The sequence below is a fragment of the Neodiprion lecontei genome, chromosome 6, assembly GCF_021901455.1.
Source record: "Neodiprion lecontei isolate iyNeoLeco1 chromosome 6, iyNeoLeco1.1, whole genome shotgun sequence".
Classification (NCBI taxonomy): Eukaryota; Metazoa; Arthropoda; class Insecta; order Hymenoptera; family Diprionidae; genus Neodiprion; species Neodiprion lecontei.
In genome coordinates, this window is record NC_060265.1 from 6572083 (window position 1) to 6597049 (window position 24967).

Below are 24967 nucleotides of genomic sequence, written 5' to 3' on the forward strand. Positions count from 1 at the left end.
AAATAAATGGCCGACAGCAAAAACGATATTCTTCGAAATACTATTTTTAGGCACAGCCAGATATGTCAAAAATATTGTGTGAAAACTTGATAACTGAATAAGTAATATAATACAAAGATCAGCTTCGAGGTCCAAAAACTCCTGACTCCATAACAGTAGATTTTTGCAAATTCGACCGATATGCTTTTGCATTATATTATTTTTGATGCATACCATTCATTCCCAGCAATTGAGATTCAACTTAAAGCTTCGTGTTACTTTGAGAAAATAATGACGTTAAATATGTACACCCAGCATATTTTTTTATATCTTTGGCTCTTCAAGTATGTCGCAGTAATTGTTTTCTTAAAACTCCATAATCATATACCCATATGCACGACATCGAGGACATTCGGACATATCGATCAGAAAGATTGTCTGAAAAGATTAAGCAAACGAAACGATTCGTATATTGCAAATTAATAGATAGTCTCGATCATCTGAAATAATTACAAAATAATTCACTCGTTATGTAGATAATTTAATAAAAATATTGTCCATGAACCTGAGGATGTTTTGGACAGCTGTATCTAATTCGTCCCCATCCGAGAAAGCCGCAGACCTCGCAGAGGAGGTAACAATGGGACCTCTGACATAGGCATTCGCCTACTGGCAAATTTGAACGGGCTATTCCTCGTCCCCGTCCAATATGCCTTATCACATCTGCTCCATAGTGCATCCACTGCACACCTTTAGCAGGACTAGCCGAGGGTGACATTTTATTGGCTATAGGCAAAGAACAAAAAATTTCAAACTGATTACTTTTATCCCGATAGTACCTTTCAACCAAACATTCACGCAAATCCATACGTATGCTGAAGCACAAGCTACGAAAAATGCGGCTTACCATGCGAATGAACACGTGCGGAATTAATTTTGGTGTGATGATCGTTGATTGATGTTTAGTGAAATACCCGTATACGGATTAGGGGGTATATTGTATTCGTCACTCGACGTTGATGCTTTTGTTGACAGAGTCCGGAAAAGTAGATTACTATTGGCCAAGAATTGTAAACAAAAACATCGCTATGAGAGGCCAATCCGTGAAAACTGCCCTGAAAACTGACGACTGCACTTGAAATTATATACACTTTCAAAATTAAGGTTTGTTTTTTTAATGTCTTTGCAATTATCAACTTATTAATTCTTCAGATTCATTCTCACTCGTAATAATACACAATTTACTGCTTCAAGCTACGATCCACACGTGTCGTCTAATTAAATTTCAAACGTGAAGCAAAAATTTTCGTTTATAAGCCAACTTCAAAGCTATCCCCCCTATCGACGCAGCGATCGACGACTCTTCCGTTGATTCATATTCTTTGACTCTGCTACCGCGATTTCGCGCGCTTATGAGGTGCCCTGGGGATCAAATTCTGTTATTTCACATTTTCACATTTCCCATCATCTAAGCATTCTGACTAGCCGACTAAACTTTGCAAACTAGTCGATTTCGACGTGACGTATATATCTCCAAATATCGAAGTCCACGTATTTCAAATGCAAAAGAGGGCTTCAAAATCACAATAATAAATTCTTAGAATTCATGCCATTTCTTTGTTCTGCGTCAAATAAAAATGTGTTTGCGTGATTTTATTCAGAATTTGCCTTTTATTACTTTTCAGATACGTCAACTTTGACATTTGGAGATATATACGTCACGTCGAAATCGACCAGGGCACCCTCTTACAGAAATCTACGATTCTCTTTGTATGAACTAGATCCATTATGATCTGTATAAGTAATAAAATAGTCAAATCGTATACCATCAGCAATACCGCAATTAAAATCGTATTTTATTATTATGATTCCGGATTACCAATATTGTTAATTTTTTTCGCACGGCACTTTAATTTCATACAAGTGTTTCATTATTTTGAGGTTTCAAAATTTATTTAATTATATTCGATCAATAATTTCGACGACTGAATAAAATATTGATCACGGAAGTGTTTTTAATCACTTATCGAAGTAATATTGTTGTCACTCGTTTCCCGCGAGTTTTCTGGTAATTGATCAAACATCGTCCCGCACATTCGTCAACAATGGCGAATTCGGTTGCCGATAACAAACGGGCTGTTACGAACAATTTATCCACTATTTATGGCAGGTGAAAAATAACGCTGTTATCGAGACCGAATTTTTAAAGCCTTATTCACATAAACAATATACTTTACTTATTCACTTTAAGAACCCTAGTGAACCTAATGATCTGATGAAAAAGAATGACTTCATTCACAGAGTGCCAACAATTGGAACGGACAAGATGAGGGTGACATTCTGTACGGATATGGACAAGTCCGTTATAGTTTACAACTTTGAAAAAAGAGGCTGGACTCAAGTTGGTCCAGAAGACGATTGGAATTTTTACTGGTAAAAATTCGATCGAATTACAAAAATAAATAAGTATTTACAATGATGATAGCTGGTTTAACTCGACTATTGTGAAACATGAAACAAATATTTTCAGGGCTGTCACCCAATCATGCCGAACTATTTTTAGCGTGGAAACTGGCTACAGAATGAGTGATAATCAGTAAGTTAAATTAGACTTGTTAATTATAAATAAGTATATGGTATAGTCATAACGGCTAACCAAGTAAGCTAAGTAACTAACTAGCAATATTTTGATTCAATTTCATTTCTAATCCAGCATAAACAAAAAATAGTGTTTTATCATATTCTCAGAACCATCAACCACTTTCCCAATCACTATGAACTAACACGCAAAGATTTACTGGTGAAAAACATAAAAAGATACCGAAAAGACTTGGAGAGAGAAGGAAGCCTGCTTGCTGAGAGAGGAGACGGACCAGGAAAATATCTTCACCTCGATTTTATACCAGTTACATTTGTATTACCAGCAGGTATTGATAATAATCCAAAAAAAGAAGAATTAGTGTTCAGAAACCTGCCATTTTCTCAGTGGGTATATAATTATTAATGGAAACACATTTCACAAATAGATTATAATATGTTTGTGGAAGAATATCGCAAGTCTCCACAAAGTACTTGGATAATGAAACCATGTGGTAAATCACAGGGGGCTGGAATATTCCTTATAAACAAATTGAGTAAATTGAAGCGATGGTCTCGTGAAGCTAGAAATCCATTCAACCCCAACCTTACTAAAGAATCATACGTTATTTCCAGGTATTAAGTATTAACTGGAAGGATAAAAGTTCAGATTCGTTTTCTTTTTTAAACTGTATTACTCATCAAATTGCATGTGCATTCATCAGGTATATCGACAATCCACTCTTAATTGGGGGGAAGAAATTTGATCTGCGGTTGTATGTGCTAATCACTTCATTTCGACCCCTAAAGGCATATCTTTTCAAGCTTGGATTCTGTCGATTTTGCACAGTAAAATACGATACTAGTATTCAAGAACTTGACAATATGTATGTTCATCTGACAAACGTGTCTGTACAAAAACATGGAGTGAGTTTGAGGATTTGATACAAGCGTTAGAATACAAAAATAAAACGAGCATATGATAAAATAATAATCACAGCACGTGTTGGAACTGATATCATGTGAATTGAATTTAGGATGAATACAATAGCTTACATGGTGGGAAAATGAGTGTACAAAACTTGAGATTGTACTTAGAAAGTACTCGAGGAAAGTCTGTGACAGAAAAACTTTTTGCTAATATTTCTTGGTGTATCGTACACTCTTTAAAAGCTGTTGCTCCGGTAATGGCAAACGATCGACACTGCTTTGAGTGCTATGGCTATGATATTATCATTGACAATAAACTAAAGCCATGGTTAATAGAGGTCAGTCAAAAAAAAAAAAAAAAAAATTAATAGCTTTTAATACCATGATATATGAGGTAGACGTTCTGAATTCTTTGATTAACCAGGTTAACGCATCACCATCTTTAACTTCCACTACGGTGAACGATCGAATTCTAAAGTACAAATTGATTGACAACATTATATCAGTAGTCGTTCCTCCCGACGGTGTACCTGAGTAAGTCATATTGATCATTTAATTTGATATCAAGTCAATTGAGGTATCGTAGATTAGCAAGTTTTTTATTCCATTCACAATAGCGTCAGATGGAATAAGTGTCCGTCGCCTGAAGCTATGGGGAATTTTGAGTTACTCCTGGATGAAGAATTAGCAGCCCAGGACGAGAGAGACAACCCTACAGGAAAATTTCGAAATCAATCAAATAAATGGAAATAAAGTATTACATAAGGGAATTGGATTCGTTCGCAAAACAGTTGTAGCTGAACCTCACCTCTTATTCCTTTGGATAATAAAGCAGATATTCATATTTTCATTATTATTAATATTACTATTACTGAATCTACTTGTAACGTACTTTGGTAAATTGTATTGCCGCTAATGCGGCAAATGTTGAACGGTGAATTAATTACAAACAAACACATTTGAAATACACTTAACGAATTGTTGAATTGATTCAGAATTCTAATTCTGCTTCTCTACTTAGAATGAATGCTGATAATAATTAGCAATACTATGATTTAAAATACATTAACAAAAGTTTTATTTATTATCTTTATATTCTTATAAATATTTTAGTTATAATGATGTGATGCGATGATGGCAAACATACAAAATATAGGTCATAATTTCAGTCTTGAATACTAAACGAGAATAAAAATTGAATCAGAAATCCTGCTCAAAACACTACCAGTGGAATTATAGAATTGAAAAATTTCTTAAACAATTATATTAAATTTTTTCGAGGTTTTGCGATTTTCCAATCAACTTCAATGTTACAGAAGTTTCAATACAAAGTATATACATACCATGGCACAGTTATATGAATTTTAATTACGTCACAGGAACAATCTCATGTTCAAGTTTGTGCATCACTACCTTCGCAAAAATTAACATTTCAATTTTGGGTATCACGAGTTTTGCACCAATTATAAAATGATCTTTGAAGAAAGTGGTGTTCAAGAATCAGTTTAATTGAACGGAACTAAACAATTTTTAATAGCGTATTGAAATATATAATGATGAAAAAAATAAATTTCAGCGCTATCAGTGTTACGTAAATCACAATTTGTCCATACAAGTTTACAATCACGTAAGATTCTCGAATAATGCTGACGGCAGTATAAAGTTAGTTATAAAAACACTAATTTGAAGAAAAATTTTTAGTTCTGGCTGGAGTAGCTATCCAATTATTTCGTGAGTTATGTTTTCGTGTCCCATATTTGAAGATATTTTTCTTGAATAAGTTTCCTTGGATAATCAGAACAATTCGTAAAAGACGGAGCTTTTTTGAAAACGTGCAGTTACATGTCAATAAACACGAATATTGTAGCATTAATTGCATTATACATATATCTATGTCTATTGTCAGCCTCGGCTGGGAATGCAACAAGACTGCACAAGGCAAACTTGTGAAAGATAGTGTCACTTTTAGAAAAAGAAGTCATATTGTCAGAAAAAGGAAAAGAATAGACTAATCTTGATAAATTTAAAAGGTTTTAAAATTTTATAGGTATCGTTATATTATTTAGTCTTCTAACATGATTGTGTAATAGAAAATTCAAATACCCCATAAACATGTATCCAATTCAGCCTTTGGTTCTATGCTGGGAAGGTAAGCAACATAGAATACGGATGTGTGTCTATGATAATAACATGCTCGATTATGAACCCAACTAAAGTACGGATTTAGATTGTATATCACAATAAACGGAGTATAGTAAAAAATTACGGATTAGATTTACACAAGGACGACAACCTTGTCATGTCCGCGTCATGTAGACTGATTTTGGTTGTAACTTAAGTTAATACGAAGTAATTTACAATTATTTATACCCTTTAGAAGTAAGCTTATATGTATATATCTACAGGCTCACACGCACATTCGTCAGCTTGCACTCGTACAATATTTACAATGGCCACTATGAACTATGTGTACAAGTGTCCATACTGCTGTACAAACAAATCCTGTACACAATTAGACCAAATCGTATCTACCAGGCACAATGGTATTGGCTTTGTACAGGTGGGTAAGTTATCTATATGTATATTTGCACTTTATGAATTAATTACACTAAATTCTGTACGTACGAATTTTGCATTTACTCCCGTCATATCGCTCTCACAAGCGAAGCGTGTCTCATGGTTTGAGTAAAGCTCGAATTAGCAGATGAATGCAGTCGAATAGCTGCCATTACCGTTTGTCAAATCTGGAGATCTACACCTCGTATCAAGGCAGTATCATAAAATTACATGTTTACTCAAGGTACCGGAGACGGCGGTGGAGGTAACGGACTAAAATACGTTGAAGACCTAGAACTAGGTGAGGGCGGACAGCTCATAGCAGCATCACTGTGACTGTAAGATCGAGGTGTAGGAGGAGGTGGAAATGGCTCACTTTCATACCTATACCGTGCAGGGTAATTGCTGTCAGACTCATCGCAGACGTCAGTACTGCACGGTGTCGGAGGCGGTGGTTGATTAATTTGTCTATAATGGCGATAAGGTCTGTATCTAGATGCGTTACTACTAGAGTATCTTGTCGAGTTAGCTGTAGTAGCCGGACTAGGAGGAGGGTTTAACGTCTCCTGAGGGTAACTGCCAGCCGAGCTTCCTCTCGTAGAGCTCGATGCGCCAGTTATATGACTACGATCGTAGCTCGAGCCAATGCTACTTCCATTCAAATTTGACAATCTGACAGTCTCCATAACAGGCTTAAAATCTTTTCTTCCATTCTTCTGGATAGGCATTGATTTTATGTTAACTCTCCCATGTTTAGGAGAGAGTGGCTCACCTGCTGAATCGTGTAAAATGTCTGGCAGGCCTGCGTTGTTACGTCTTCTTCTGCAACAACAATAACCCACGCCTGCCAATATGATTATAAATATCACTAATGGAGCACCAACTATATATATGCCGTGCCCAAATGCTATCAGCATTGCACCATTCTGCTTAGGAATAGCTGCTGTAGAAATAGCTGCTGTAGGAATAGCTGCTGTACAAGGTGGTGATGTTTCGTCGCTACCGTCCGCACAGTCATCCCAACCATTGCAAAGCTTTGATCTTGATATGCAGACCCTTGTTGTTGTACACTGAAATTCTCTAGATTGACAACAGTGGGCTTCATCGATCCCGTTGACACAGTGCGGTGTACCATCACATACCCAGGACATATCTGAAATTTACAAATTTAAACAATACTGCCCTAGTTAGTTGGTAGTTTAATAGAATGTACTTGTTTAATGGAATATCAAACCTACAAGTATTTAAAAAGTTCGAACACTGCTTCCAAAATACCTTAGCATTGATAGTATGAGCGAACAAAAAATTTCTGTGTGCCTCTAATTGTAAGACGTTAAACTGAAAAAAGAATTCTAACAATCTGAAGACAAAGAATAGAAATTGTATCACAATTTATTTGTAAGTGCGAAACTAAAATTCTCACCAGAGCACATTGCAAATTTATGTTTGATTCTTACCAATGCAGTGTCCATTCTGACATTTGAATTGATCTTGCCTACATGGTGGACACCCTAGTTCATCATTACCATCAGGGCAATCACTTTGGCCATCGCAACGCCAAGTAGCTGGTATGCAATTTTTAGCAACAGTTGAGCATGTAAAGTGTTCGGCACCACAAGCTGCAGTTGCTCTGCAAGTTCGACCATCATCCGAGAGTACAAGTGATTGGGGACAAGAACATCTAGGTGATGAAATTCCAGTACAAAAATGAGAACAACCTCCGTGGTTATTGAGCGGACTGCAAATGTGCGATTCCATTACTTTATCATGTGGAGTTCTTACAGAAACCAGGTCGATAATGTGATGACGATTGGGTAAAGTTTTTTTTCCTGCTCCTGATGTCTTGTTGACTCTTTCGATCACTTGTCCTTCTCTATCTAACCAATACAGGTAGTCAAATAAAATTGTCATGTGTGTTACACTGACATATCCGGTGGAAACCAGGACTCTCTTATTCCGGCCTAACAGATCTGCAAACTCGATTTGTCTTCCATGAGTCCAATAGATAAGATCAGAGATGGGATCAACTGTTATGCTCGTAGAAGTTTCCAAGTTAGATGCAATGACTACTCGCTCTTTACCATCCATCAGACTCTGCATGATTTTTACATCACCACTTATATCCGTCCAGAAAAGCAGCCTTTTCTCAGGATGAACTGCTATACTTCTTGGCTTCTCGCCGAGACCCTTCACCACAACTCCCAGCATCGATCCATTGTCTAGCCTGGTGACATTGATTGCATCATTTATTGAGCACGACCAGAATAACAATCTTCCCAAAGGATCTAAAGCTAGGTCAAAGGGATGTCCTGAACTACCAGGAATCACTACCGCCACGTGCAGCTTATTCTCAAGTGTCTTCTTGATCGATTGTATACGACTGTCTATCCAAAAGACATACTGCGTGATGGGATCAAATTCTATGGCGCGAACATTTTTCAATCCTTGAACTCTCAGTACAATATCTGGACATTCGTTGGTGTCAGGTAAAAGGCGACCAATAACATTGCGAAGGCTGTAAATTATGAAGGTTTTGGGAGCTGTAAAAAGTTTGAAAAAGATGTGTTAACTGTTTTATGACCCAAGAACTGCGATTTGGTGATAGATTTGAACTCACCGATGCAAGTTTTGTTGTCAGGTGCCAAGCTGTAGTGGGTCGGACAAGCACATTTGTAAGTGGTTGACGGTTTTCCGCCAATTCCTGGCAAAGCTATGCATAAATGACTGCAATATCCATTCTTTTCAGCACATGGATTCCAACCGGATTGTCTCGATGCATGAAAGACCAATAAATCCGTAACGGATTCTAACCGACTATGAATCTTTGTTCGATTCGCCCCGTTCGTCTTGTTGGCTCTTTCAATATCACCTGTATTCCAATCTGTCCAATAAATATAATCCAGATACTGAGTCACACTAAATGGATAGACTATATTCTGAGTGATGATTGATTTTCTCTTTTTGGTCTGTAAATCGTAGCTGTCCACTGCAGGTATGGAAAGATCTGCCCAGTATAAACGACGCTCCAAATGATCGATCGTTAAGCCATGTGCTTGGCCAATGTGAGATAATATCACTGTTCTTCGTGAGCCATCGAGTGCAGCTCTTTCTATGCTACCAACGCCCTGCTCTTCTGTCCAATACATGTGCCTGAAAGTTTGATTAATTTTTCAACAATTAGGTAACGGTATAATAAATCCGTAGCATCAAAAACTAATACAAAATATTAATTACCCTCTTCCTGGATCCAATGCCAGACATCTGGGTTTGCTAAGGTCTTGCCATATCAAAACACGTCTGCTATACCGATTCCAATGTACAACTTCTATTCTCTGTGTCCCTGTATCGCTCCAATATAAATTGTGGGATATCCAATCGACCGCTAAGCTTTCAGGGGTTTCTAATCCCAAGTCGACGACCCTCTCCATTTTGGAACCGTTCATGAATGCCCGAGTTATCGCTTTTACCTTGATGTCAGTCCAATAAATTCGATTGTCACTCATGTCAAAATCTAAGGCACTGAAAAGCAAGGGATCATTAATTTAATGTGATAATATTTTAGACATCATCGTGATTTACTAAAATGCGATTAGAAAGGTCCAAAAATAAATTGAAAGTCCTAATACATTTCACAGGACTCATCGCACGGAAGTTCCAATTACCTTGCATCTTTTACCCCAGTTACAGGTATGATATTATCATTATTAGCATTCTCAATGCTGATTCGTCCGATGTTTTCTTTCCTTGAGAATAAGAGAAACGCATCAGGTATAACGCAGGTTCGTTCATCCTTGGTCAATTCGTACCCAATTTGGCACGCGCAAACGTAATTATGACCAGGCCTATTCAAGCATAAGTGACTACAGCCGCCGTTGTTAATTGCGCATGGATTGGTCCCTTCAACTACTCCTAAATGTACGGCTTTCAACCCCATGACATCGGGCATTTGATCCACGATGACTTCTCGATCGGCACCAGTCAATTTATGTGCTCGATCTATACTTCTTCTTTGCCAATCCGTCCAGTATAGATAATCTCCTAAAAGGCTTAATCCGAACATATGGGGTAAATTATCAGTGATGACTTCTCTTCGGTCGGTACCGTCCATATTACACACTTCTATTTTATCAGTCTTTGCGTCGCACCAGTATATCTTCTTCCTCTCTAGATCAATTGCAATACCATTCGGCCAAACAATATCTTTAGTAATTAGTAAAATTCTATCGCTACCATCCAAGCTACTACGTTCAATCTTTGGTCTCTTTTCGTTCCAATCTGTCCAAAACATCCAACCCAATTCTGGTGCTAATGCTATAGCCCTTGGTTCGATAAGATCTTCGTTTATCAACACTGTTCTACTCGTTCCATTCAAACGAGCTACCTCTATTCGATCAGTCCCTGTATCGGTCCAGTACAAATTTCTGGCTATCCAGTCGATAGCGATACCGCCAGGATTTTTAACTTCCGTTGTGACAATATCCTCCTGTTCGGTACCATTCAGATTTGTTCTCCGTATACCACAGGCCGCTTCGTCAGTCCAATAGAGCATTTCTTCAACTGGGTCAAAGTCTATAGCAATCGCATATTTGATACCGGTTAAAGGAAGCGGAAACCCTGTGTAGTCTGGCGAATCGAGCGACAGCCGGCATATCTCAGTTCGCTGTACAATGAGAAGAAGTTCCTCAGGTCCATTGGCACAGGTAGTGTTATCAATGAGCTTAACGCCAGTTGGACAGGCACACGTATATCCTGGTGGTTTCGGACTGAGCAGACATAAGTGGGAGCAATTTCCATTGTTGTGCCTGCACGGATTATCGCCGTAAGGTTGCCTCCTTGGATCCCAAACTTCTATGGCACCCGGTATGTATTCACCGTGAAACAATTCTCTGGGGTGACTTTGCCCCTGAATATCGTACGAGTGAATACACCATGTTTGCCAGTCGGTCCAGTACAACTTCTGATCGAAATAAGTGATAGCAAAGGGATAATCCAGTCCTTGGCTGACGACTTTTCTTCTGTTCTTACCGTGATAATCCATAACAGCAATGAACTTCAACCTTCCATCCGACCAGTATACCAATTCTGCCTCGTAATCGATGGTCAAACCATTCGGCCAGAATATATCCTCAGATACGATCACTTCGCGAGTGTTAGGATCACCGTCCATAGCAGCAGTTTCGATCTTGGGCACGTCACCCCAATCCGTCCAAAATAGTATACTTCTCATAGGTACAACGGCAATCGCACGAGGTTGATAAATCTCCGTCCAAAAAAGTACTTTTCTGTGTAAACCGTCGATGCTCGTAACTTCTACATGCTTTTTTTCACCGTCTGTCCAATAAAGCTTACCGGTGTACCAATCGCAGGACAAACCCTCGGGCGATATCATGCTTGAATTTACCACTGTAAACTTGTCCCCGGTATACGTGCTGTTTGAATTGACGCACTGTATCACTTCTAGACCACTGTCAGACCAGCACACCAAGTTTCGTTCGTAGTAAAAGTCCAAAGCTGCGCTCTCCTGCGAAAGATCTTTGACGAGAATCGATACTTTATTGGAACGGGAGACGTTCGCCACCCTGATATCCTTGTAGGTAACGAAAAGGAGCGATGGTGATGCTGAAACAGAGAAGGAAGAAAAAACATTATTCAAAAGAATCATGAGTATTATCATTATTGAAGTGGAAATTCCAGTTTCGTTTTCAACGATTGAAGAAAAGGTACGTCCGGTCTAGCTCGAAAAGCTCCAAGCGCATACTCGGTATAACAAGGTGTAACGGTAAGCTGCAGTGGCTGTTGATACAAGCCTCTGACGCGAAGCGTGAATTTTCGTTTGTAAAGGTGAGAAACTTTCGCTTTGACCGGGTAACAAGCAGGGTCTCTCTTTACCTCATTATGCACTCCAACACATTATTATTCTCTTTGGCGCTGTTATCTCGAGGGCAGACACTCTCAAAGCCGGGTCTGTTATGACGACATTTAAGGGGGTGCCCTGGTCGGTTTCGACGATGACGTACATATCTCCGAATATCGAGAACGCGAAAAAACGCTCAACAGCCCCATTCTACACACAATTCTGAACAAAAACACTCCGACGCAAAAATAAAGAAATACCACGGATTCTACGAAATTACATTAGCAAATTCGTATAATTCATACCATTTCTTTATTTCTCCTTGAAATGAAAATGCATCGTTTCCCTGTGTCAAATATACCATAGGATGAAGTCCGAATTAGCCCGAAGAACCAAATACGGGATTCAGCCTTTCTCGAGCCGCTACCTAGCTCTTAGGAGGGATTATTACGCTTCCTTTCCGTGGACACTTTTGTTCAGGACATCGAAATGTACGACGTATCCGAATTCGGACCAATTCCACCGTAAGCCAATTTCCCATAAGATTTGTGCGGGATCCTTTGTATGTGGCATACGTATATACCGCAGAAATGAGAGACAAGAGAAGACTTTGTAGTGGAGCGAACTGCAAAGTTATGCTACGTAAAAGTCATTAACATAAGCATCGGCTAATCATTAGGCAAATGCCGGCAATCACGTTTCCATCTCCCCCCCTCGCGGCTGAATCCACTCATTTAAATTGCCTTTCATCTCTCATTCCGTTATACGGAAAGCCATGAATCTATCATCACCCTATACAGTGAAATTGCTTCAAAAGAGATCAAAATGTTTTTGAAGTAAGAAATTCATTCAGCAATTTTCTCCTCATCGGATTTCGAACCGTAGATACGTTCGAAACGAAGATTTGTTGGTACAAAAAAATTTGCTATTTGTCAGAACCTGCACGGAGCCATATTATACGTAAAAATTTCGTCTGTCCCTTGAATAATAGTTAGCTTTGCGCATGGAGAACTCAATATACATGAACACAGGCTTCGAGACTGCAGCACGACAGATACCGGGGTAATTATATGTCAGTGGGTAAGTAACGTGCTAAGAACGAACGTTTACTCGTGCAGCAGGCTCAATTACTCGGTCACGCTAAACCTTAAACAGGTACTTAATTAAACTACTCACGACTCTTGCACGGTACAATTTTTGGCAAACTCAAACCCGGTATTCGATAGTTCGTTCATTCGGTACTCCAGAATAACTAGTGATTAACCACTATACTTTTTAATTTTTAACTTGGTGTGCAGATGATGAACTCAATTCTTGTGTATCTAATCAATGAACAAATAGCGATGCAGTAATCGGCGAAACAATCATACGTCACTGCAGTGAAAACTCGAGGCGTTCTCGAATCTATATCCTTAATTGAGATTCAAAATCCACGTTATAGATATGAATACGAAATTTGAAACCGTGTAAATTGAGATACGTAATCTCTGTTTACACTGAGCAACGTATGGAAACGCAATCGTTTTTCTTCGTATTCCTTCGCTCTTATACTTTGCGTTTTCCGTGTTCTTTTTTCCTACATTCCTTCTTTATCTCTTTGTTTCTTTAATGGCCTCGTCGTTATAACAGCAGGAAGAAGTATCGCCGGATGTATCCATATGTTTGATACATGAAATGGGAGAACAAGAAGAAGAAGAAGAAGAAGAAGGGCCAAAGACGAAGTTCTTCGAGTGCCGTTTTCTAAACGAATGGTGACCAATAAGGCGACTTTGCAACGGCAAGACTGCGTCGGGTTGATCAATTATGACTGCAACTATGAATCACTCGTAACGTTCACAACTCCATAAAATCACAAAAATCAATCATCTGCGGTAAATTTGGTATAATAAATTACCAACAATGCTGTTGCAACAAAGATTGAATGCATTGTTTGGCGTGAAGCGACGCGGTGAAGCTATTATAGTCCTGCCATGCCTGCCTATATATGATTAAGCGAAGACAACCGGACGTGACGAAGTGTCGAGAAAATAAACGTTTCGTGTCCAGTCGAGCACATGTATATATAAATCAATTCACACTGCTACGTTACATTGAAACGAGTGGTGTTGTATACTGCAGTCTGATTAACTGTCACATATCTCAAGCCCGGGATGAAGCAGGTGCCTAATGAGCATAATAATTACAACAACAATAATGATAATAATCAAGATACGCGACCGTGCATTTAAACTAATAATCAGCAACGAGACGAATTGCAGCGTAAATCCCAATTTGAGGTAATTCAATTGACCTCGTTAGTTAATTCCACTTTACGACCGTAAATCGCAGGGAATATAAATACACGAATTTGTTTCTCACAACGAGTTAAATATACACATCAAATTTCTAATACCGACTCTGTCATTACAGAAAAACTTTGATTAAGTGTCGACTGTTTTTCTTTATTTATTTATTTTTTCTCAACGGTTATAAATCAAGAGATCGCGATCGATCGCAGGGATTTACACTTCAGTATTTTACACGCACAGTGAGATGGAAAGGAAGGAAACACAACGGAAACGAGAATAGTGAACCATCTGTGCTAAGAATGCAGAACTTGTTTCTTTGAATTCCTACGCTCGTTACATATACGGTGTACATGCGAAAGTATATAGAACATTCTGTGCCAAATGGTCGAATCTACAATCCCCTGTCCATTTTATATTTACCTAATTTTTTTTTTTTTTTTTTTGTCAACGAGTTGGCCTGCGAGTGAACAACTTTTTAAAAAACTTGGTACAAATTTCTTTGTTTCATTACATCCACCTTGTATGATCGAAAAATATACATCCGTTAGGCATATGGTTTGTCAACCATCTGATACAGTCCGCCGAATTTTTTTTTTTTTTTTTTTATAGCTATGGTCGTGCTAACCTCACACCATCTGCTCCTGTTTCACGACTCTCCCCATCGAGCTCCGCCTCTTCTCGGTCCGCTTTTTCCCACCCCCAAAGGCTAACTACAGTACGAACCATAATGATTTATACGAGCCAGTCGAGGCTATAGATGCTCCCCTGAGGTTAAACATCGCAAAGAAAAGCATAGCGTAGCTAGGGTACGGCAAACCTGTTCAGTTTCGTTGGGACTTGAGACCCCTAATCCCATATAACCAGGTTTTAATACTATAGGCCCGCACCTATAACATCATAGACCCAACCAAGCCCAACCCAACCTGAATGGTCGAACAGATCGAGGGTATTGTGTATAGAATTCCCACCTGCTCTAACTTTTAAAATGAAATAGGAAAATTTTCCTGAATTCACACATGCATCATTCGCGTATTTGCACAGGAGTCTTTCCACTTCGAGCATTTTAACCTCGATGTTTGCAATTTAACTATAAACTTTTTGACGGGTTCTATGGACCAAATAAATTCGTGGAACAATTTTTTTTTTCTAACTGCCATCCCTATTTTCCAAGTTACACGGGCGTGAAATTTAAGATTTAGAGACAAAAATCGAAAACATACTCAACTTCAAGCGGTTGTATTTTTGGTTGTATTCATCCTAGAGTTTTCATCTGAATACCATTTTGAAGCTATTGAATCACACTGTTATTATATATTGACTGAATTCTTTGATAATGAACCGTTCCATTTTTTATAAAATAATGCATTATTGAAATGCAATTTTCAAGGCGAGAACATCTCTCGAAAATTCCAAAATAAATATGAGCGTATTCCTTGATCAATACTCTTCAAAACTGTAAACTTATGAAATGGAACTCTGACGGAAACTATGTTGAAACGATTTATTCATAAGCGACGGTGCGCGCAGCCGCTGAGAGAGCTGGCTCGGGTACACGTGTAGCTAGTCTAAGGAGAAAATGGTGGACATGTAGAGATCTATTCTGTACTAAAAATATCGAAAACATCAGAAAACAACGTATATCATAATAGGTTTGTTAAATATTTAACTAACAATATGGAAATTATGATCCAAAATCGTACATAAAAATCTAGTCACATTATATTACATTAAATTTATTTGGAAGTCTCATATTCGCTCAGGGGCAAAATACAAATAGAATATCAGTATGTCAAAAAGTTGATTTAATTCGTCCACGTTTAGCTTTCTCGAAACGAAATTGTAATGCAGCTATTTCTCTTTGTCAATCCTGTTCGGTGAAAAGTTCGAAATTGATATTTTTAAATTTATATCATTCTGCGGCTTTTCCATGCGAGGTAGCGGAAAAGTGTCATTCGGCAACAACTCCAGTCCTCTCGGTGAAGACACCGTTTTAAAAGTTCTTTTAGTTTTTGTATTGTGCAGTTCGCTCCATCATAGAAATAAATAATTTTATTTGAATTTCGAATTTCTAATTTCAAAAATTTGACAAAATTTCGTTAAAAAAAATGGACGTAGACAGTGTCATGTTTTAGACATTCCGAAATGGCGATATAATTTTTGCGTCAGATCGCGTTGTCTTCGATGTAATAAGCTGCAAAAGGACGTACCCTGAATCGCATCTTTAATTACAAATGCATAATTTACTGAAAAATTGCTTACCAGTAAGCATTCCCGTCATTGTAATTGCTTCTTTCTTTCAGAAAAATAAGCAGACTACTTCTGAGCGATAAACACTTGCGTTACAAGTCCTTCTAGCAGTGCCCAAAGTTTTATTAAGAATTCTTCGACGGCTGATCGAATCGTTTTCAAATTTATTCGATCTACCGACACCCACTGCTTGTACATCAGGGTATCTATCAATTCGTCTTTAAACAACTCTTCCAGCTGATTCACTAAATCTTCCGTTCCTGGGTAAGTTAAACATTGCCTCAAGTGAAAATCGGTGGCCGGTCGGTAGGTTACGCGTCATTCGCGCCAAACAATCTTTGTAATTGTTTATTGGCTGAGATGTGTTGGCTGTCAGCCGTGGTATCTTTGCCCCGTTTAACATTAACTTAACACTCTCATGGATTACACAGTCGCAAACTGAATTTCTTCCGCCCACTCCTCAGCAAGTACGTAAAGTTTTGGTCTTAGTTCACAAGATTTTGAAAATCGGACCTTTAAATGTGGATACTTTTCTTTAAAAAGACGGTGTTACACGACTCGTAAGGTTATAAGTACAGACATCCACGACACAATTCTTCACAGCTTGGTCTAACTTCTTACCGGTCATCACGTTAGGGTGAAAGAAAAATTTCTTTTGAATTTTTTTAAATGACCAATCCTAAAATGTTGTCATAATTCGGATCTTTCTGTTCCGTTAGTGAAAAACGACTAAGAAATCCCGGAAGGGATGACCAAGGGTCAGGCTCTTTGTGCAAAACTACGTGAACATTGTAACCACAGGTAGCAACACAATGAAAGCCATTGAGGGGATGATCGAGGGTCAGTCTCTTTGTGCAAAACTATAACCTGAACACCAGGACAATAGATAACGTCAAAATACATGGTAGAATGCATTATGCAGAAAACCTTCGCAATTTATCACTGGCCGATTTTCCAGTACTGGAAAAACATGCGTTTCAAAAACAATGAACCAATACTCCAAAATGTGAAAATAATTATTAGCATTCTGTCATCTGAGTTTCATTCTGTGTACTTGAATGCGAACAGCTTCGCACGCTCTCGAGGCGCGCCGTCGCTTATAAATAAATCGTTTCAACACAGTTTCTATCGGAGTTTCATTCTAAAACTTCAAAGTTTTGTAGAGAATTGATCAAAGAATACGCTCACATTTATTTCGAAATTTTCAAGCTATATTTTTATCTCGAAAATCACGCTTGAATAATATATTTGATTGTAACAAATAAAATGGTTAGTTATTACATTACGTTAATAGTCTGATTCAACAGCTTCAAAATGATTTTTGGATCAAGTCTCAAGGATGAATAGATCCAAACATATGACCGTTTAAGTGTATGTTTCGAACGTTTAGCTCTTCTTCCTGAATTCCACGCCCGTGCAACTTGGAAAACAGGGACGAAATTTGTTTTAAAAAAATTGTTCAATGATTTATTTCATCCATAGACCCGGTTAAAAACATTACAGCAAAATCGGAAACATCGATGTAAATGTTTAATTTATTACGTCCCGTCTGGCGTAGATTGACTCACTCACAGGCGAGATCTCTTATCCCGGCGATAGACGTCATTCGTTTCAGATGTACAAAAATAAGTCAAGTTTACAAAAAATAAATAAATAAAATAAAATAAAATCAAACTAAAATCGTGATTTATTGCATAAGAAATACCGAACAATCGCTTCGCGTTAACGAAGGCTAAGCGTGTGTATCGAATCAAAGGTTCACGCGGTAATTGACTCGGTCTTTTTACAATGTACGGAACAAGGTGCTGAGTAGGAGGAGGAGGGAATTCGCGATGCTGTGTGGCGTGGGAGAGCATTATAATCATAGGCAGCAGGCAGCTGCCTATATAACATGGAGACGACGCTGTCCCCGTTCGAATGGAACTCCACACAGAGGACTCGAGAGAAGAGAGCCAGCCAGTAGTGATCCTTGCGAGCACGCCCTCCACGTCTTGTTAGCGAGGACGTTCCATGGCATCCAGCAGCAGCAGCAGCAGCATCAGGCCCACGCTGGGGGCCTCGGCCTTTCTTCCAACTGCAAACCCAGAGGCCACAATTCGTTCGTTGGTTGGTCCGACCAAGCTGCTCTCACGTAGAGCCGTCAGAACCTCGATGTAGAACCGTACTCGCCCGACCTTACCCCCTGTGACTTTTTTCTATTTCCCAAGTGAAGTCAAGTCAAGTCGGCGCTGAAGGAGAAAAGATTTGGAAGTGTGGAAGCGGTTAAAGCAAAAGCGACGAAGGTTCTCGAACAGCTGACAGAAGAGGACTTCCAGAACTACTTTCAACAATAGAAACGTCGTATGGAGCGGTGTAGGGATCGCCAAGGGCTATACATCGAAAATGAAAAAATTTCTGCTGTAATTGGTGACGAATAAAAAGTGTTATGACTTCAGTCCGGTTATTTAATAGCCACACCTCGTATATACGTATATAATGTATTACATGTGATATCGAGTCTCGAACTCTCTCGGCCGATATATTTTTATATAAAGGCAATTTTCGTGCAATGGAGCAAAGGTTCGTCTTCAAAGAGTTGAGAGCAGACCCTCCCTCCTCGGTCTTTCGCAATCTTGGTCGTCGGTATTGCACCCTGCACCTCCCTATTCCCGTGTGCTATAAAGGAGCTCGCCTTTCAGAAGGGAGCAATTTTCTTATGTATGTATGACTAGCGCTGCGAGAAAAGTGGAATCGAGAGAGAGAGAGAGAGAGAGAGAGAGAGAGAGAGAGAGAGAGAGAGAGAGAGAGAGAGAGAGAGAGAGAGAGAGAGAGAGAGAGAGAGAGAGAGAGAGAGAGAGAGGAAGATGGGGGTGGGAGTGAAATTGAAATATGGAAAGCATCGAAAATCGAGTCGAAAGTCGTAAAAAAAAAAATCATGAATAAAAATATTGGCAAACCGGCAAAGATCAATATTGATAAAAAAAAAAATGTCCAGCTTAATTTTTTTGGTTGTAAAATTTCTCCACTTCTCCAACACGTTAACTCTCGTTTCTCGGAAGGATCCAGATCGACGATCATGATTTCTACCGCGTGTGGAATTTCCACACATGTGCCATTTATGGCGGGGTCGATATAATATCTACGCAACTACATAAGGAGAGTTACTCTTGGCCTTCTGCATGATTGTTTTTGATATCCAAAAAAAAAAAAGATGAAATACGCGGTGAAAAAGATTTAGCGATTAGAGCGATAAAAGATAGGTAAAAGAAGGACTTTAAATACGAGTGTAATATAAGTCTAGACCTCCCGCGAACGAAACTTAAGGGCTTCGACGAGCGCATTTTACGATCTCGGTACGTATATATATAAAAAGAGGCTTCGTATTCCCGCCGCCTTATTTTCCTCCTCCGCAGAGTTTTTATTGGCAATTATCAGTAACGAAACACATTCTTCTTCTATCCCCTTGCAGCAATAATATGGTGGATCGTCAAAAGCGTTGGCATGCATTAAAATATATAATAATCGCTGAGTATGCGGCATAAAAGATTTACACACGTCGATACCCGGTACGGCTCCCCTCGGTTGTAATCATCGCTTCGTCGCGAATCCATGCCACGGCACCAAATCTGTAACCTTTGCAACGGTGTACATACAGGTAATAAAGAGCTTATGATCGACGAATCGTTCGCAGGTTGATATTTACGCGAGGACGGATCTCGCGGCGTGAATCATCCACGTGCCTTTCCACGCCTTGCAGTATAACGTAATAAACCGAGGTATCGGAGGAACAAGATGCGTGATAATCTGAAAATGCGAAATGAAGTTGCCGACACAACGGCACGCTAGATATTTATTTTAAAAAACTTGTATTATATCCAATAAAACAGTCATGATTCGAATTTATGCAATAATTTCACGTAAATTTTGAGACAGATTTATATTCAATTATTTGGAGAAAATTTTTATAAGTTTTACGTGAATCTTTACCGTTTACTATAAATATAAATAAATAAAAAATAAGACTATAATCGACAGACTTTAAATATATTTCTTTCTGACAATTGATATGAAATGACAAATAATTCAGAGTACACAACGCAGGAAAACTGTAATACGTAGAAAAAATTTCAATGAGGCGTTTTGATGCACAAGAAATATTTTTGCAGATCTCAACTGAATAGAAAAAAAAACAAAACAAAACAACGCGTGTATTAAGTTGTTGCAACGCGCAAGCTCCCTTCCAAACAGTTATAACTATAAGAAATTCAAATTATCGTAGGTTCAAATCACTGTATTGTTTTCCGGCTTAGATTATGCAAGTGATGGCTACCCAATTTTGTGAAAAATACACGTACATACGAGTCATCGTATTTTTCGGTCGCGTTTTGAGACAACATGTTGTTTCTCCGACCTTTCACACGTGGACTGTAAACTTGGTCATACAAAAAACGAACGTCGACGAAGGATTCTACAGAACAACGCGTTTTCTGTACGTACGATTCTTGATATACATACACATAAATTACAATCAGTGCTAACGACGTGCCGCGATACGCTAACGCGTCGTCATGTTTGGAAAAACAATTATTAAAACAAATATTACCTGTAACAAAAAAGATTATTCACTAATAATGTAACATAGGCAGTTATTATTTCTAGTCTCTCTTATCGGCACGCTCTTCGTCGCTTATCAAATACTCCATACGGTACTTGTATGATACAAAATGTACGATGTGTATTATACATTGTACAGGAGGAGGAACAACGGAGCATCCATAGATTGCACTGCAATGCCGCAGACTCGGCCTATATCTTCTCGATCTGGAGTAAACAATGCTTTGAAGCCACCGCTGGCCAATCAGAATTCGTCGGCATAACTTGGTAGCTTTGTGGCGCGTCACGAGAAAACCTTATTGCCTTTGCATCTGCTTCAACCAGCCTCCTCTGGGCATCGACTATAATAATACACTATATTATACGTGCAGATATATAGTCCGAGTCACTAAATATTTGCGGTACACGTACGGAGATTCAACGGTGCAAATAGTGAATATTCATTGGGAATGGTATTATTATCGGAAACAAAATCTGAAGGTGTGAATTATGCGGATCCTATAAGTCGCGGCGCCGCTGGTTCATTGGATTAACTGATATTCGCGGGTTTTTATCGAGGAACGTTCATCCGTGGCCCGAAGGACGAGCAACAGAGGCGCATCAGATGCCCGTCTGTTGGTCGTCGTTGGTGCCTTCTTCTCTCGCGTTATCTCAAGCACTTCCAAGAGCCAAGACTGCATAATACAAGCTGTGTTGTATGTATATATTTCGGTGCCCTTTGTAGGATCGCCGCTTGTAAGAATAAAAAAAAAAAAATAAATAAAAACGAGCGAATGAGAGAGAGAGAGAGAGATATTATTTATAGCCAACGCCTAGAGGAGGGAAAACGGCGAGCGGATCCAAAAAGAAAGACGACGAGGAATCGGATGTGATGAAAATAACATTATTTTCCGTACGATATCAACCAATGAGAGCTTATAAAATATATGCATGTATGTCCCAAGTAATTGATCCTCGAATTTAACTCTTCGTTCGTTCATCGTATCTATAAAATTTATCTGCAAAACAGGCGCACAAGCAAAAATGAATAAAACTTGTACAGTAGGGGTGCGCGGTATTTCGGTATAGCGAATTATTTCCGGTATCTCCTTCCTCGAAATATATCGGTATGGGAACTTTCTGTCAAACCGATACCGAAATAACGAAATTTCGGTAAATACCGAAGTACCGAAATTTCTGATAAATAAATAAATACTATTCAGATTAATGGTACTTACTACAGTTCAATACAGATTTTTCTTAGTCTTTTTCCGACAATATTTGTAGATTAAAGTCGCCGAAATTTAGGTACTTTGGTATTTACGGAAATTTCGATATTTCGGTTAACCGAAACTATCGAATACGAAACCCGTACCGAAAATCGGTATCTAATTTCCAATACCTCGCTCTCCTATTGTACATACACACGAACATCGCACTATGTGCGATACAATTTTCACACGCGTACAATCATCGGTTTCGTACCTTCTTCACGTTCGTGCCTACCTACATATATCAAGGACCTCGCAGAGCTGCAAGAGATAAGTACCGTAGGTAAACCATACGGTAACCATAGGCATCATCGTGCGCGACTCGCAGGGCATGGGTATTTTTTCAAGCTATAAATAAATTCAAGAAAGCAAATATTCAACTCGCGTAATTTATCGACTACTGTTTAGGCTGCGGGTTAGTTATTTCTGTAACTACTGTACCAAGTCACAAGAAGAAGAAGCAACGGTAGCTGTACATGTACATATGTTACATGTAAAATACGCATCCCTCCTCTTCGCGTAAAAGGATCAAACAACCAGAAACCCACCGAATCTCCGTGATTTTTACGGTCCACCGTAAAGTCCCCAATAAAAATTTAAAAAAATAAAAAATGTCGAGCGAGGATCTTATCTCGTGCACCGATACGATTCTAGTGAATGTTAAGCGGTTTCTCACTCGCGGTGAAAAAAAGCTTGGTATACGATTTTTTTTTTTCATTCCCTAGTAACGCATCCTGCCACTACAAATTGCCATAACGCACGATAAAATTCTTTAACTTGTGTAGAGAGGTGATTGAGGCACGTCGTCTCGTATCCTAGCAAGGCGATCGCCCCCACGGTTGAATCCTGACGCTATAGAGACACGGTCGGATCCGAGCACCTGGAAACCTTATTTATATTGTAGCTTGTTAGAAGAGGGTGCATGAGGGGGGGAGGGGGGGCTACATTCCTGAGGTTGGGTTCGTTCGGTGTGTTATACACATACGTACGAGGCGACGGGCCCCGAGATGGAATTATTATGTTTTTAGCCGCGGGCCTCCTGCCAACTTCTGTTACGTAGGTACAAGTCCAAGAATTTATGCAACTAAATAATAGACCAAATACGGAACGCGCTTTTACTGGTTGTTTTTTGTTTTTTTCTTTTTTGTTTTTTCTTAGTTAATGAAAATTCGGCGGATGGTGTTATCAAGATTGAGAATAACATTATCCTTGACCCCCAATTTATCGATGTGCATGCATTACAGTTTCTTCTTTTTAGTTTACTTTATTTATTTTTTTTTACAGGCCGCGGAAAGAGGGGGAGCGTTGTTTCAGGAGGGATGCAGGATCCGCCGAGCGACGTGCTGCTGTGAAACATACAATACTCCATACAACCATACACCCATACATACATGCATTCGTGCGAGATAAATGAGCACTTGTTTTCTTACGGGTCCAACGCTCTCTCACTCCACAGCGGGAGTCCCGATCAGCCTTAGAGCGTATCCGAGACCTAACCTCAACTTTTATCCGAAGTTTAGTCTGTTTTATTTCTATATTTATCCACCCTGGGTTGTAAAAAAAAAACAAAAAACAAGAGTAATAAGATAAGTACGAAAGAAAGGAATGAAACAGGGTCTGGTTAGCTAGCCTAGGAAAAGAAACCGTCTGTAATCACAACGAACGTTAATAAGATTCGAGAACAAACGTCAGAATTGTATGAAAATATATTTCGGTTAGCCTAAAAACATGCTACTCGGAAGTGATGAGGAGGAGGGGATATCGGCCTCATAGTCAAAGCTACAAATTTGAGAAATATAATACATGATGCGTTTTCGCTGATGCAGATCTAATTGCAGAAGAAATTGATTTCAAACAACGAGCGTATAGACGATGCAATGTATAATATTGGCATAAATCCGGCGTCAGTATTTAAATATGAAAACTCACCATCACAATAGGCAATGCTGCACAGAATGCAAGCAGCCAGGATGCACCAAAGACTTGTTCTAGTCATCCTATGTCCTGGCTGTACTTTTCGTCATGTACCTGCCTCCAAGCGTTTCTCTCCGCACACTCGTCACTGTTTTCAACTAATTCTAAATTAGGGTTGAAACAAATACATTTGTCACTACGTGCACAGCGGTAGCAGCAACACTACCAACGACAACAACAACAACAATAAACTGATCAGCATTCAGCTCCCGCCGCCAAATAACAGAATACACGACATTACAAGCCGACGCCGACCAACTAAACGCGCACAGCATACGCGGTTGAATGAAACGGTCGCATTCGTCGCTGAAAGTAACGCGGAAAGCGCGAGGGGTGGGGGGGGGGGGAGCTGCTGCGAAAATAGCGCGCACAGGCGGGATATTTGAATCAAATTATCTGGGAGTTTGATTCACACCTGTAAAAATTTTCATTGCACGGGGTAAATGCATAGACTTATAATGGGTAAATGTATGCGCTAGCGGTCGGCCATTTTTTAAACATTTTTTTTTTTTTCTTGTTTTAACTCCTATTAGAATTTAGTGTACACTTCCGTAACCATATAAAACTTGTCACTTTATCCAGATTTATCACTTTTTTTTAAAGCATCTTTGGAACCAAACATTTTTTCACACTAGGTACTACATACTTTGTCTCGCTGCTTTATATTTATACTTTCGTGATGCGATTGCTTTTTTAAAATGAGTGGCCGACCACTGAAC

General features: G+C 39.0%; 2 protein-coding genes and 1 long non-coding RNA gene across 8 annotated transcripts; 2 read left to right on the plus strand and 1 right to left on the minus strand.

The window, feature by feature from the left end:
* Positions 1-175: 175 nt before the first annotated feature.
* Positions 176-24515, minus strand: LOC107222972 (low-density lipoprotein receptor-related protein 6). 2 transcript variants are annotated; one of them, XM_015662530.2, is made up of 9 exons: positions 24204-24515; positions 9705-11661; positions 9277-9561; positions 8660-9192; positions 7500-8582; positions 3868-7195; positions 887-1101; positions 545-765; positions 176-417 (listed from the first exon to the last, which is right to left on the minus strand). In XM_015662530.2, the coding sequence occupies exons 1-6, from the start codon at positions 24268-24270 to the stop codon at positions 6282-6284; spliced, it is 4839 nt and encodes a 1612-aa protein (XP_015518016.1). In that variant the 5' UTR covers positions 24271-24515; the 3' UTR covers positions 176-417; positions 545-765; positions 887-1101; positions 3868-6281. The 2 variants fall into 2 exon arrangements, with proteins under 2 accessions (XP_015518016.1, XP_046598744.1); XM_046742788.1 differs by lacking the exons at positions 176-417; positions 545-765; positions 887-1101; positions 3868-7195 and having other exon boundaries at positions 7550-7723; positions 7825-8582.
* On the plus strand, positions 1009-4719 carry LOC107222991 (polyglutamylase complex subunit TTLL1). 5 transcript variants are annotated; one of them, XM_015662552.2, is made up of 10 exons: positions 1016-1143; positions 1665-2149; positions 2281-2412; positions 2510-2575; positions 2728-2906; positions 3006-3192; positions 3282-3483; positions 3594-3824; positions 3911-4020; positions 4104-4719. In XM_015662552.2, the coding sequence occupies exons 2-10, from the start codon at positions 2085-2087 to the stop codon at positions 4237-4239; spliced, it is 1308 nt and encodes a 435-aa protein (XP_015518038.1). In that variant the 5' UTR covers positions 1016-1143; positions 1665-2084; the 3' UTR covers positions 4240-4719. The 5 variants fall into 5 exon arrangements, with proteins under 5 accessions (XP_046598745.1, XP_015518038.1, XP_046598746.1 ...); XM_046742790.1 differs by having other exon boundaries at positions 1665-1749; XM_046742789.1 differs by lacking the exon at positions 1665-2149 and having other exon boundaries at positions 1009-1143.
* LOC124294979 lies at positions 15765-18855 on the plus strand. Its single transcript, XR_006904884.1, has 3 exons — positions 15765-15833; positions 16485-16695; positions 18234-18855. It is a non-coding gene; the product is annotated as an uncharacterized LOC124294979 (long non-coding RNA).
* Positions 24516-24967: the final 452 nt, after the last annotated feature.